The sequence below is a fragment of the Bombina bombina genome, chromosome 6 (genome assembly GCF_027579735.1).
Source record: "Bombina bombina isolate aBomBom1 chromosome 6, aBomBom1.pri, whole genome shotgun sequence".
NCBI lineage: Eukaryota > Metazoa > Chordata > Amphibia > Anura > Bombinatoridae > Bombina > Bombina bombina.
Window position 1 is genome coordinate 569,299,414 of NC_069504.1, and position 15,745 is coordinate 569,315,158.

At 41.8% G+C, this 15,745-nt stretch overlaps 1 protein-coding gene across 1 annotated transcript in view; it reads right to left on the reverse strand.

The window, feature by feature from the left end:
• The window catches only part of MYO1E (myosin IE), a 416,633-nt gene that overhangs the window by 266,013 nt on the left and 134,875 nt on the right, over positions 1–15,745 (reverse strand). Inside the window, exon 2 of the mRNA XM_053717534.1 lies at positions 7,025–7,168. Coding sequence (XP_053573509.1) covers positions 7,025–7,168 — 144 coding nt within the window. The remainder of the gene's footprint in view (positions 1–7,024; positions 7,169–15,745) is intronic.

Consider the following 15,745-nt stretch of genomic DNA (forward strand, 5'->3'; position numbering starts at 1 on the left):
CCAGGCGGCTTGAAGACACCCACTGAGGGTAAAGTGGTGCGAATCTGGCGTCCTAGCATCAGCTGTGCCGGGCTAAACCCGGTGGCTTGAATGGGCGTCGCCCTGTATGACAAGAGGGCTAGGTACGGTTCAGATTGCTTTAGAATGAATTTTGTTGTTTGAACTGCCCTTTCAGCCATTCCGTTGGCCTGCGGATAATGTGGACTTGACGTGGAATGTACAAAATCATATTCCCTGCTGAAAGCACTGAACTCTGTAGAAGCGAACTGCATGCCATTATCACTCACCAGCTCCATTGGAATGCCCCAGCGGGCGAACAAGCTCTTCAGGCGAATGATAACGGCCTGACTTGTGATATCATTCAGGGGTGCTATTTCCAAATACCTGGAATAGTAGTCGATAACAACAAGAAACTTTTTCCCGTGCAGTTCGCACAAATCAGCAGCTATTTTCTGCCACGGCCCCGCAGGCAGCGGAGTAGACATTAAGGGCTCCCTTCTCTGAGTAGGCCGGCGTTCCCGGCAAAAGGCACATTTAGACACGTGATTTGCAATGTCGGAGCTGATCCCAGGCCACCACACAGCTGTAGCTGCTCTTTCTCTGCACTTTGTAATGCCTAAGTGGCCATCGTGAATCCTGTTTAACATCTCCTTCCTCATGCTGACAGGAATTACAATACGGTCTTGGAACAGCACCAACCCCTCCAGCTCCGTGAGCTGCAACCTCTCTGGCTGGTAAGCATTTAAAGACATCCAGGCTGCCCGGCTCTCGGGCCAGCCATCTCTTATGTACCTTATAACTTCTTGCAGATCTGTGTCCAAATATGTCTCTTTCTTTATCTCTTCCAGTTTCCTTGAAGAAATGGACTTAGAGGCCAGAACTGAATCAACATACACTTTTACATCCGATTCTGTAGAGGATTCTTCAGCAGCAGCCAGCGGGAGCCTGGACAGTGTATCTGCCACAACCAGCTGCTTCCCCGGCACATGCACTGCCTGAACATTGAACCTGAGTAGTCTCATTAAAAGTCTCTGGCATCTCAAGGGTGTTTTGTCGATGTCATAAGAATTGATAAGAGGGACTAGCGGTTTGTGGTCAGTTTCCAGACTAAATTTCTCCAAACCCACTAGATAACGCTGAAAGCGCTCACAGGCCCAAACTGCAGCCAGGCACTCCTTCTCAATTTGAGCGTATTTAGACTCCGCAGCCGTCAGTGTGCGGGAACAGTAGGCGATGGGCTGTAGTTTGTTGTCATTCAGCTGCAGGAGTGCAGCCCCCAACCCATAACTGCTTGCATCAGCACTAACCACAGTCTTTTTTGAAGGGTCGTAGAACCCCAGCACTGGGGCAGACCCCAGCAGGGACTTAGCATGCAGGAACGCTTTTTCTTGTGAGGGTCCCCAGACCCAGGCAACATCTTTCTTAAGCAACTCTGTGATAGGGTGCAAAACTGTAGATAAATCTGGAAGAAACTTGCCCACGTAATTTACAAGGCCCAATATCTGTCTCAGCTCATGTACATCCGAAGGGCTTTTCATCTGTTCGATAGCCCGAATTTTCTCGGGGTCCGGCTTGATGCCATCCCCGTTGATGATATGCCCAAAGTAGCATAATTCAGTTTTCCTAAAATGACATTTTTCTTTATTCAGCTTCAGCCCAGACTCTTTGATAGCCTGCAGCACACAACTCAAACGCTGATCATGCTCCTCCACTGTAGACCCATACACTAGAATGTCGTCCATGACGACTGCTGTGCCCACGTGGCCACTCAGGAGAGAACTCATTTCCCTCTGAAAGATCTCAGGAGCGGAGGATATCCCAAAGGGAAGTCTGCAGAAACAGAACCGACCTACCGGAGTGATAAAGGTAGTCAGTTTGCGGCACTTTGGATCAAGGGGGATCTGCCAAAAGCCGCTAGAAGCGTCTAATGTAGAAAAGAACTTCGCCCCAGCCAACTTCGGGGCTATATCTTCCAGTGTCGGCAGCACAAATCTCTCCCTCTTCACTGCCTCATTCAACCTTTTCAGGTCCACACAGATGCGCACCTTTCCGTTTTTCTTTGCAACTGGAACAATGGGGGCACACCAATCAGTTGCTTCAACAACCTCTTCAATAACCCCCATAGACTTCATGCGCATGAGCTCTTTCTCCACTTGAGGCATGAGCGGGAACGGAATTCTACGAGGAGTAGAAATACTGTACGGGACTGCGTCACTTTTAAGTGCTATACGGACAGGTTTGCAGCTCAGTAGGCCCAACTCGCCAAACATATCTTCAGAGATCTCATTCACTCTGGCCACGAGGCCCAAGTCACAGGCTGCTTTTCTGCTCAATAAACTGTTAACACACTGACCTCGGATCACATGCACCCACATGGTGAACTTCCTTTGTTTGTACTCACAGCTGGCAAGAAATTTCCCCACACAATCAATGCGGCCACCAGGACTATGAACATTTGTAGTAACCTTCGCCAGCTGGGGCTGTCGAGGCAGTCTCATAAATTCAGCAAAAGACATTACAGTGATATCTGCTCCTGTGTCAATCTTAAAATCAACATTGGCTCCCATTACAGTAAAGGTAACTTTCCAATCTTCCTCTGAGCTTGTCCGTTCCACAACAGACCCCACAAAAGACACTTCCTGACCCTCCTGGTCACTGTCCACCTGCATCTCCTTAATGTATTCAGTTTTACACACCACTTCAAAATGGCCTATTCTGTTACATTTTCTGCATCTTTTATCTCTGGCCGGGCATGTAGCACTCTGATCATGAGCCCGGTAGCACCGTGTGCATCGGCCATGTTGCGCCCATCCACTTCTAGGCCTTTCCAGTACTTTAGATCTACCGCTCACACTGTGCCTTTCACTAGTATTTTTCCTAGACTGTTGCACTTCATCCACAATACTCTCAGACCTCAGATCAGCACTTTGCTTTTTCACCAGTTCACTCTGGCGGGCCATCCTAATAGCCCCGTCTAATGTTAAATCAGGCTCTAACTGCAGCTTCAGGGAGACTTCAGCATCTGCAATTCCAATAACTATTCTGTCTCTGATTTGCTCTTCTTTAGCAACACCAAACTCACAGAATTCAGCTAATTCATACAGGCTGCGCACAAATGACTCCACAGATTCTCCCACACGCTGATTACGTTTGTGAAAACAAGCTCTCTCATGAATCACATTTCTTTTGGGCACAAAGTGGGCACTGAGTTTATCCATAACTATATCAAAGTTAACTTCTTCCCCTTCTTGGAAAGTAAAAGCATTGAACACTGGCTCTACATCTTTCCCCATAGAGTATAAAAGAGAATTAACTTGTACTTCACCACTCTCCTTGTTCAGTTTGGATGCAATCCTGAAGCGCTGAAACCGCTGACGCCATGTGGGCCAAGCTGCAGGCTGAGAAAAGTCAAAAGGCTCAGGTGGGGTAAACTTTGACATCGTCATCATCAGAAACAGAAGCGTAGTCCAGAACTTCTGACACCATGTCATGAGATGCAGGACATATGCAGGACACAGCAATGATGGTACAACTCTATTTTATTACAGAGCATAGCAATACACATCCAGACAGGTTGATTGTACTAAACTAACTGCGACACAGACACCGGACCTAAGCCCCGCCCACATGCTAGTGACATCACATCCTGCTATCATCACAGCGCGCTAGATGTACTAGGTATCGCCTGCGCGGGCAAAACTGGTGTTGACACAGAAGGAGAGGATGATGAGCTATCCCCACTACCTTCATTTGAAGAATCATCTTGGGCAACCTTATTAAATGTGACAGTACTGTCCTTACTTTGTTTGGACGCCATGGCACAATTTGCACATACATTTAAAGGGGGAACCACCTTGGCCTCCATACACACAGAACATATGCTATCTGAAGGTACAGACATGTTAGACAGAATTTGGCAGGCTATTAATGCAATAAAAACGTTTTTAAACAAAACCGTTACTGTCTCTTTAAATAATAAAAAGAGCACACTTTATTTCTGAATGTTTGAAAAACTATGAAGGAAATATCCGATCTTTTCAAAATTTACACCCCTGTGTCTTAATGCTTTGAAAGTATTGCACACCAAATTTCAGGTCTCTAAACCATTAAATGAGAAAACCGGAGCTATTTGTTCAATTTACCAGTTTAAACACACTACAGTCCCTGCCACAGACTTTGCTGCGGCTTTTACCTTCCTTAGGGGTTATTCACCACAGAAATAAGTCTTCCTGAGTCAGTTTTTAAGTCACAGGACCCTTTCACATGAAGCTGCATGCACTGCCTCTAGAAGTAACTGCGCAACTGAGGCGCGAAAATGAGGCCTCCTCCCTCTGCATACCAGAGTGAAGGGGCCTTCCTGACTAGATTAGGCGTCTAAACAAGTGCCAGGCGAATAAAAACGTTCCCAAAAGTGTTTCCAAATACACAAAACACTCCAAATGTCATATAAATATCATATAAACCAATCGATTTAGCCCACAATAGTGTCAACCAGCATAGAGCCCATTTTATAAGCCTTAATTATGTTATGAGTGTAAGAAAATGGCTTACCGATCCCCTAAGGGAAAACTGACAGTCTTCTAGCATTACTATGTCTTGTTAGAAAAGAGACTGGTCATACCTGGAGCAGAAAAGTCTGCAAACTGTTCCCCCCAACTGAAGTTCTCTGGTTTCAACAGTCCTGCGTGGGAACAGCAATGGATTTTAGTTACTGGTGCTAAAATCATACTCCTTTTTTAACAGAAATCTTCATCACTTTCTGTTGTAGAGTAAATAGTACAAACCGGCACTATTTTAAAATAACAAACTCTTGATAGAAGAAATAAAACTACAACTAACACCACATACTCTTTACCATCCCCGTGGAGATGCTACTTGTTCAGAGCGGCAAAGAGAATGACTGGGGGGCGGAGCCAGAGGGGGGCTATATGGACAGCTCTTGCTGTGTGCTCTCTTTGCCATTTCCTGTAGGGGAAGAGAATATCCCACAAGTAAGGATGAAGCCGTGGACCGGACACACCAATGTAGGAGAAAAAAATCACATGCCCTAATTTGTATGAGTATATAATGTTATTACTACTGACCCTCAATGCCCCTATTTGCGGGTTAAATACATGAAAAATAAAAAACACTACAATTACAAAAAATAATAAACGAGATTATCAAAAATAAAAACAATTACACCTAATCTAATAGCCCTATAAAAATAAGCCCCTCCCCCCAAATAAAAACACCCCCTAGTCTACAATAAACTACAAATATCCCTTAAAAGGGCTTTTTGTAGTAAGGTGACCAGATTTTTAAAATGAAATCCGGGGACATTTTTTTTTTATTGCCAATTGGTAAAAAACTATTTTATTAGCATATTTTCCTCAAATTATAAATGCAGTGTGTTTGGTATGGGTTTATGGACCTTACACAAGTATAAATATACACACATGCACATACACACACACACAAGCATACATATACACACGTGCACACACACACACACACACACAAGCATACATATACACACATGCACACACAAGGCATACATATACACACATGCACATACAAGCATACATATACACACATGCACACACACACACACACACATACAAGCATACATATACACACACACACACACACACAATCATACAAATACACACAAGCATACATATACACACATACTCAAATACATAAAAGCATACATATGCACACACAGATGCATACAAATACACACATACACACACACATACAAGCATACATATATACACATACACACATACTCACATACATACAAGCATACATAAACACACACACAAGTATACATATACACACATACTCAAATACACACAAGCATACATATACACACATACTCAAATACATACAAGCATACATATACACACTCAGATGCATACAAATACACACACACATACATGCATACATATATACACATACACACATACACATACAAGCATACATATACACACATACTCACATGCATACAAGCATACATATACACACAAGTATACATATACACACATATACACACATGCACAAACACACACATACACACACAAGCATACATATACACACAAGCATACATATACACACATACTCAAATACATACAAGCATACATATACACACACACAAGCATACAAATACACACATACATACAATACATATACATACAATAAATATACATACACATCATACATATACACACACACAAGTATATATATACACACATACTCACATACATACAAGCATACATAAACACACACACACACAAGTATAAATATACACACATGCACATACACATACAAGCATACCTATACACACATACATACAAGCATGCATACATATACACACACACACACACACAAGAATACATATACACACATGCACATACACACACATACAAGCATAAATATATACACATACACACACAAGCATACATATACACACATACACACAAGCAATGGCGATTTAGGGGTTAATAGGTAGTTTATAGGTGTTAGTGTACTTTGTGACACTTTAGTCATGAGTTTTGTGAAACATCTGCTCTCAGATGGCGGTATGGCTCGTGTCGGTATAGGCTGTAACACCAGCATTTTAGCCTGAACGCACAACCTGTCTGGAATGGACGTTGTGTTACAGGCTAAAATGCTTGCGGTATAGCTATACCGGCACGACTCGTAATATGCGTTCCTGGCTATTCCAGCGTAATGGCCATTTTTTCAGCGTTAAAAGCCGTACCGCACTGTAACGCAAAACTCGTAATCTAGGTGAATGTGACTAAAATCTAATTTATTTTGCAGAATTATCATTATCTTATGTGTGAATATTATGTAAATATGTACCATGGCTAATCCATTAGTGAAAATATTGAGTGCCTAAAGTCTTGGGTAAACTGCCTGATCATGAATGAACAACTTGTAAAACCTACTTAAAACACATTTTTATATGATTAGGATTTTACTTTTGTACAAAACAGTGCTTCTGATATATACCATACTTCTCTTACAAAAAGGATACAAAGATGAAATCATCCATATATCGTTTCTTCAGGTTTTCCACTATACAATCCTCTGAGATTTTAGACAGTAGAACCATATCATCCACTCCACTGTGCTTCACATTGTGGCTTTGCCAATGGTATCTGTAATGCCCTTTACTACCCTGTAAAAGAAAATCATGACAATTAAGATCACAGCTACACCTTGTACCAAAATATACAGATTAAAATAACTAATATATTGTAAAATAAATTTCTGTTTTCAGTTTATTTATTTATTTATTTATTTATATAAGTGCTCCGGAGTATGATTTAATACTCCATTATATGAGAATCTTCTGACAAAGCATAAAACAGTTACTAAGCAACCAATAGGTAAATCCTGCAATTATCTAAGAAGCATTGAAGAGCTAAAAGCCAGATATCCCTCACATGCTGTTAATTATTTGCCTGCGAAGCAAAGTAGTTAACCACAATAGTAGATCCTAAACTACAAATGATATAACACTCTATGGCCTAGATTTAGAGTTCGGCGGTAGCCGTCAAAACCAGCGTTAGAGGCTCCTAACGCTGGTTTTGGGCGCCCGCTGGTATTTGGAGTCAGTGATTAAAGGGTCTAACGCTCACTTTTCAGCCGCGACTTTTCCATACCGCAGATCCCCCTACGCCATTTGCGTAGCCTATCTTTTCAATGGGATCTTTCTAACGCTGGTATTTAGAGTCGTTTCTGCAGTGAGCGTTAGAGCTCTAACGACAAGATTCCAGCCGCCTGAAAATAGCAGGAGTTAAGAGCTTTCTGGCTAACGCCGGTTTATAAAGCTCTTAACTACTGTACCCTAAAGTACACTAACACCCATAAACTACCTATGTACCCCTAAACCGAGGTCCCCCCACATCGCCGCCACTCGATTAAAATTTTTAACCCCTAATCTGCCGACCGCCACCTACGTTATACTTATGTACCCCTAATCTGCTGCCCCTAACACCGCCGACCCCTGTATTATATCTATTAACCCCTAACTTGCCCCCCACAACGTCGCCGCAAGCTACTTAAAATAATTAACCCCTAATCTTCCGACCGCAAATCGCCGCCACCTACGTTATCCCTATGTACCCCTAATCTGCTACCCCTAACATCGCCGACCCCTATGTTATATTTATTAACCCCTAATCTGCCCCCCACAACGTCGCCGACACCTACCTACACTTATTAACCCCTAATCTGCCGAGCGGACCTGAGCGCTACTATAATAAAGTTATTAACCCCTAATCCGCCTCACTAACCCTATCATAAATAGTATTAACCCCTAATCTGCCCTCCCTAACATCGCCGACACCTACCTTCAATTATTAACCCCTAATCTGCCGACCGGAGCTCACCGCTATTCTAATAAATGTATTAACCCCTAAAGCTAAGTCTAACCCTAACACTAACACCCCCCTAAGTTAAATATAATTTTTATCTAACGAAATAAATTAACTCTTATTAAATAAATAATTCCTATTTAAAGCTAAATACTTACCTGTAAAATACATCCTAATATAGCTACAATATAAATTATAATTATATTATACCTATTTTAGGATTAATATTTATTTTACAGGCAACTTTGTAATTATTTTAACCAGGTACAATAGCTATTAAATAGTTAAGAACTATTTAATAGTTACCTAGTTAAAATAATTACAAATTTACCTGTAAAATAAATCCTAACCTAAGATATAATTAAACCTAACACTACCCTATCAATAAAATAATTAAATAAACTACCTACAATTACCTACAATTAACCTAACACTACACTATCAATAAATTAATTAAACACAATTGCTACAAATAAATAAAATTAAATAAACTATCTAAAGTACAAAAAATAAAAAAGAACTAAGTTACAGAAAATAATAAAATATTTACAAACATAAGAAAAATATTACAACAATTTTAAACTAATTACACCTACTCTAAGCCCCCTAATAAAATAACAAAGCCCCCCAAAATAAAAAATTCCCTACCCTATTCTAAAATACAAATATTACAAGCTCTTTTACCTTACCAGCCCTGAACAGGGCCCTTTGCGGGGCATGCCCCAAGAATTTCAGCTCTTTTGCCTGTAAAAAAAAACATACTATACCCCCCCCCCAACATTACAACCCACCACCCACATACCCCTAATCTAACCCAAACCCCCCTTAAATAAACCTAACACTACCCCCCTGATGATCTTCCTACCTTGTCTTCACCATGCCAGGTTCACCGATCCGTCCTGGCTCCAAGATCTTCATCCAACCCAAGCGGGGGCTAGACATCCACTGAAGAAGTCCAGAAGAGGGTCCAAAGTCTTCCTCCTATCCGGCAAGAAGAGGACATCCGGACCGGCAAACATCTTCTCCAAGCGGCATCTTCTATCTTCTTCCATCCGATGACGACCGGCTCCATCTTGAAGACCTCCAGCGCGGATCCATCCTCTTCTTCCGACGACTAGACGACGAATGACGGTTCCTTTAAGGGACGTCATCCAAGATGGCGTCCCTCGAATTCCGATTGGCTGATAGGATTCTATCAGCCAATCGGAATTAAGGTAGGAATTTTCTGATTGGCTGATGGAATCAGCCAATCAGAATATAGTTCAATCCGATTGGCTGATCCAATCAGCCAATCAGATTGAGCTCGCATTCTATTGGCTGTTCCGATCAGCCAATAGAATGCGAGCTCAATCTGATTGGCTGATTGGATCAGCCAATCGGATTGAACTATATTCTGATTGGCTGATTCCATCAGCCAATCAGAAAATTCCTACCTTAATTCCGATTGGCTGATAGAATCCTATCAGCCAATCGGAATTCGAGGGACGCCATCTTGGATGACGTCCCTTAAAGGAACCGTCATTCGTCGTCTAGTCGTCGGAAGAAGAGGATGGATCCGCGCTGGAGGTCTTCAAGATGGAGCCGGTCGTCATCGGATGGAAGAAGATAGAAGATGCCGCTTGGAGAAGATGTTTGCCGGTCCGGATGTCCTCTTCTTGCCGGATAGGAGGAAGACTTTGGACCCTCTTCTGGACTTCTTCAGTGGATGTCTAGCCCCCGCTTGGGTTGGATGAAGATCTTGGAGCCAGGACGGATCGGTGAACCTGGCATGGTGAAGACAAGGTAGGAAGATCATCAGGGGGGTAGTGTTAGGTTTATTTAAGGGGGGTTTGGGTTAGATTAGGGGTATGTGGGTGGTGGGTTGTAATGTTGGGGGGGGGGTGTTGTATGTTTTTTTTTACAGGCAAAAGAGCTGAAATTCTTGGGGCATGCCCCGCAAAGGGCCCTGTTCAGGGCTGGTAAGGTAAAAGAGCTTGTAATATTTGTATTTTAGAATAGGGTAGGGAATTTTTTATTTTGGGGGGCTTTGTTATTTTATTAGGGGGCTTAGAGTAGGTGTAATTAGTTTAAAATTGTTGTAATATTTTTCTTATGTTTGTAAATATTTTATTATTTTCTGTAACTTAGTTCTTTTTTATTTTTTGTACTTTAGATAGTTTATTTAATTTTATTTATTTGTAGCAATTGTGTTTAATTAATTTATTGATAGTGTAGTGTTAGGTTAATTGTAGGTAATTGTAGGTAGTTTATTTAATTATTTTATTGATAGGGTAGTGTTAGGTTTAATTATATCTTAGGTTAGGATTTATTTTACAGGTAAATTTGTAATTATTTTAACTAGGTAACTATTAAATAGTTCTTAACTATTTAATAGCTATTGTACCTGGTTAAAATAATTACAAAGTTGCCTGTAAAATAAATATTAATCCTAAAATAGGTATAATATAATTATAATTTATATTGTAGCTATATTAGGATTTATTTTACAGGTAAGTATTTAGCTTTAAATAGGAATTATTTATTTAATAAGAGTTAATTTATTTCGTTAGATAAAAATTATATTTAACTTAGGGGGGTGTTAGTGTTAGGGTTAGACTTAGCTTTAGGGGTTAATACATTTATTAGAATAGCGGTGAGCTCCGGTCGGCAGATTAGGGGTTAATAATTGAAGGTAGGTGTCGGCGATGTTAGGGAGGGCAGATTAGGGGTTAATACTATTTATGATAGGGTTAGTGAGGCGGATTAGGGGTTAATAACTTTATTATAGTAGCGCTCAGGTCCGCTCGGCAGATTAGGGGTTAATAAGTGTAGGTAGGTGTCGGCGACGTTGTGGGGGGCAGATTAGGGGTTAATAAATATAACATAGGGGTCGGCGATGTTAGGGCAGCAGATTAGGGGTACATAGGGATAACGTAGGTGGCGGCGGTTTACGGAGCGGCAGATTAGGGGTTAAAAGTGTAATGCAGGGGTCAGCGATAGCGGGGGCGGCAGATTAGGGGTTAATAAGTGTAAGGTTAGGGGTGTTTAGACTCGGGGTACATGTTAGGGTGTTAGGTGCAGACTTAGGAGGTGTTTCCCCATAGGAAACAATGGGGCTGCGTTAGGAGCTGAACGCTGCTTTTTTGCAGGTGTTAGGTTTTTTTTCAGCTCAAACAGCCCCATTGTTTCCTATGGGAGAATCGTGCACGAGCACGTTTTTGATGCCGGCCGCGTCCGTAAGCAACTCTGGTATCGAGAGTTGCATTTGCGGTAAAAATGCTCTACGCTCCTTTTTTGGAGCCTAACGCAGCATTTGTTTGAACTCTCGATACCAGAGTTAAATTTATGGTGCGGCCAGAAAAAAACCCGCGGAGCGTTAACAGCCCTTTTACCGCCGAACTCTAAATCTAGGCCTATATGATTTGAGATTTCAGCAAGTTTTAACATCAGCCTCTAATAAAACCACAAAAAACATGTGCACAATCACTTAGCACTACAATAGTTGGGATGTCTGTATCCTTGGTCTAATTAGGCTTCAGTAGTTCAGAAGTTAGTTTATGAGTTAAAGGGTACTGGAATATTCTATTTCCAATGACATAAATACAAATATGAGAGGGCACAACTGTTTAACTAAATGTATAGTGGTTTGGTAGTTATATGATTATTCATGTCTTTACAGCAGGGGTCTCAAAGTACCGGCCCACTGGCCATTTCTGGCCCATGAACCAGCTACAATGCGTCCCTCCACTTACTCCCCATAACTGAGAGTTGTGGGATGATTAACGCAATGCCGTGGGCGTGAGGAGCTGCAGCTTCAGGCCCACGCCTCTATATAAGCCCCTGAGTGCGCAGTATGCCAAAATTGGCGCCATAGCTGTTTGTGGGTGTGGCAGCAGAGGAGCAAAGCAAGCGAGTGAGTAGGATTGTTTGGCCCAGATCTTGTGTTTGGCAGTGACGAGGGGTCCCAGGACTTCACTGGGGGGAGTGTAGTGTAACTCTCACTGAGACTGTGGAGCAAACCTAAGCAGGCAGCAGCAGAGACGGTCAGGAGCAGCAGCAGAGGAGGACAAGCAATGGGGTTGAGCAAGAAATGTGCCAAGTAAAGTTGCCTTATAGGGAGTTTTATTTTGTGTCTCTATCTAAGAGAGGGGCTGTATAGCTTGCTTTGTTTAAAATACTGCCATGCCATAACTTATGTGGGTGTGGGTCTGTGTGTGTGTGTGGGGGGGGGGTCTGTGTGTGTTTGTGTGGGTCTGTGTGTGTATGTGTGAGTCTGTGTGTTTGTGTCTGGGTATGTGTGTGTCTGGGTATGTGTGGGTCAGTGTGTGTATGTGTGAGTCTGTGTGTGTGTGTGTGTCTGGGTATGTGTGTGTCTGGGTATGTGTGGCTCAGTGTGTGTATGTGTGAGTCTGTGTGTGTGTGTCTGGGTATGTGTGTGTCTGGGTATGTGTGTGTCTGGGTATGTGTAGGTCAGTGTGTGTATGTGTGAGTCTGTGTGTGTGTGTCTGGGTATGTGTGTGTCTGGGTATGTGTGGGTCAGTGTGTGTATGTGTGAGTCTGTGTCTGTGTGGGTGTGTGTATGTGGGGGTCTGTGGGTGTATGTGTCTGTGTGTGTGTGTTAGTCTGTGTCTGTGTGGGTGTGTGTATGTGGGGGTCTGTGTGTGTGTATGTGTAAGTATGTGTGTGTGGGGGGAGTCTGTATATGTGTGGGTCTGTGTATGTGTGTGGGGGGGTCTGTGTGGGTGTGACTGGGTGTGTATGTGTGGGTCTGTGTGTGTAGGTTTGTGTGTGTATGTGTGGGTCTATATGTGTGTGTATGTGTGGGTCTATATGTGTGTGTGTGGGGGTCTGTGTATATGTGGGTCTCTGTATGTGTGTGGGTCTGTGTTAGTGTGTGTATATGTGGGCCTGTGTGTGTCTGTCTGTGTGTGTAAGGGTCTGTGTGTGTTGGGGGGTCTGTGTATGTGGGTCCGTATGTTTGTGTGGGTGGGTGTGGATCTGTGTGTGTGGGGGGGTCTGTGTATGTGTGGGTCTGTGTATGTGTGTGTGCGTCTGGGTGTGTATGTAATGATTACACATATGACACAAAGCCATCACTGATAGTATCTGTTTATTTAACAGAGAATTCCGTTTTATATATATATATATATATATATATATATATATATATATATATATATATATATATATATATATATATATATATATAGTTTAATTTTGTTGTTTGGAAGCAGCCCCCATGGGAGAAGAAAATTTGACCTGTGGCCCCAAGGTAATTTGAGTTTGAGACCCCTGCTTTACAGGTATTGATCCTGAGTCTACTCTCAAACAAAGGATACCAAGAGCATAAAGCAAGGTTGATCAACTAAGTACCGCATTTGCACAATATACATTTTTTTTGGAACCATCATGGATTCCTTGACCTAAGAGCAAAGTACATTAGCAAGAAAAGTCCCCAAATATAAACTTGACATCACTTACAAGCAATGACTATCTGACTGATGTCTATAGTTAGCCAAATTACTTAAAGGGACATTAAACAACAACTTTTTTTCTTTCAAGTTTTAGATTCATCATACAATTTTTAAATAGCATATATTGAAGATTAGGCTCAGGAACAGTAACGCACTACTGGGACCTACCTAAACACATCTGCTAAGCCGATAAGAGACATATGTGCAGCCACCAATCACTATCTAGCTCCCTTAAGAGCATTGCTTTTTCTGATTCCAGCTTGATCTTCAGCAAAGGATACCAAGAGTACAAAGCAAATTTGTTTAATTATGACTTTACTGTCCCTTTAATAACAATTGTAAATATAAAAATTGTACCCTATTAACATATATAATTACACTGTGTCGTAACAACACCTCTAGCTGCTAAACTGATTCACATTATTTGAATCAGAAACTTCATGGCCAGTGTTAAAGGGACAGGAAACCTCAAAATTTTCTTTCATGATTTGGATAGAACATGCAATTTTAATCAGCTTTCTAATTTACTTCTAATTATCAAATGTCCTTCATTCTTTTGTTATCCTTTGCCAAAGGAACACTGGCAGTTAGCTAAACACATCCAGTTAGCCAATCACAAGAGACAAATTTGTGCAGGCACCAAACAGCACCTAGCTTCCACTAGTGTAAGATATGTGCATATTCTTTTTTCAATAAGGGATAGTAAGAGAACAAAGCACATTTGAAAATATAAGTGAATTTAAAAGTGTCTTAAAATGACATACTCTTTCTGAATCATGCAAGTTTAATTTTGACTTTCCTACCCCTTTAAGTTTTAATGCAATAACTTTTGAAATATACATACTTTTTTTTTCTTAAAAAAATAATTATATAATTTTGGTATATGGGGAGCTATAAAGTGCTGTAGGGCCACATTATGGGCATTAAAGCATTTAGTCCTCCAACAGAGCAGTGGGAGGTGCCAGGAATTTCATTGATGCAAACTGTGCATGTTACAGGGAGCCAAAGCTTTTAATTCCTGTTGTGTGTTACTGCCAGACAATGGGTTCCTGTTATGTGCTCAAGCAGCCAATGGGTTAATCACTGATGTGTTAATTTTGTACACACACAAATATATATATATATATATATATATATCCTATATAATAAAAGGTCAGGTATGTTTGTCAGATACAGTCATGCGTAGCAGAGACTGCACAAGGACAAACATACCTGGCCTTGAGCAGAAGAGGAGTGCGCACTGCGGAAGCTGCCTGATGGGGGCATGGCCGGGAGTGTCATGATAGGGGCGTGGACGGGGGTGCCATGATGGGGGCGTGGACGGGCAGAAACGAGCGTGAAGGGGCGTGGTCGACTGGAGCAGCCGTGGGGGCAGCGGCATGGTCAAAAAAGAGAGGGGAGAGAGAGCGCAAAAGAGAGGGGGGAGAGAGCGCAAAAGAGAGGGGGGAGAGAGAGCAAAAGAGAGGAGGAGAGAGAGCAAAAGAGAGGAGGAGAGAGAGCAAAAGAGAGGGGGGAGAGAGAGAGAGCGCAAAAGAGAGGGAAGAGAGAGCGAGAGCAAAAGAGGGGGGAGAGAGAGCAAAAAAGGGGAGAGAGCAAAAAAGGGGAGAGAGTGCAAAATACAGGTTGAAACTCGAAAAATTAGAATATTGTGCAAAAGTTCATTTATTTCACTAATGCAACTTGAAAGGTGAAACTAATATATGAGATAGACTCATTACATGCAAAGCAAGATAGTTCAAGCTGTGATTTGTCATAATTGCGATGATTATGGCTTACAGCTCATGAAAAACCCTAAGTCCACAATCTCAGAAAATTTGAATATTACATGCAATCAATAAAACAAGGATTGTACATAGAACAATATCAGAACTTGGTTTGCGGGGTGGCATGGAAGCTATCAGCCTGTGGCACTGCTGAGGTGTT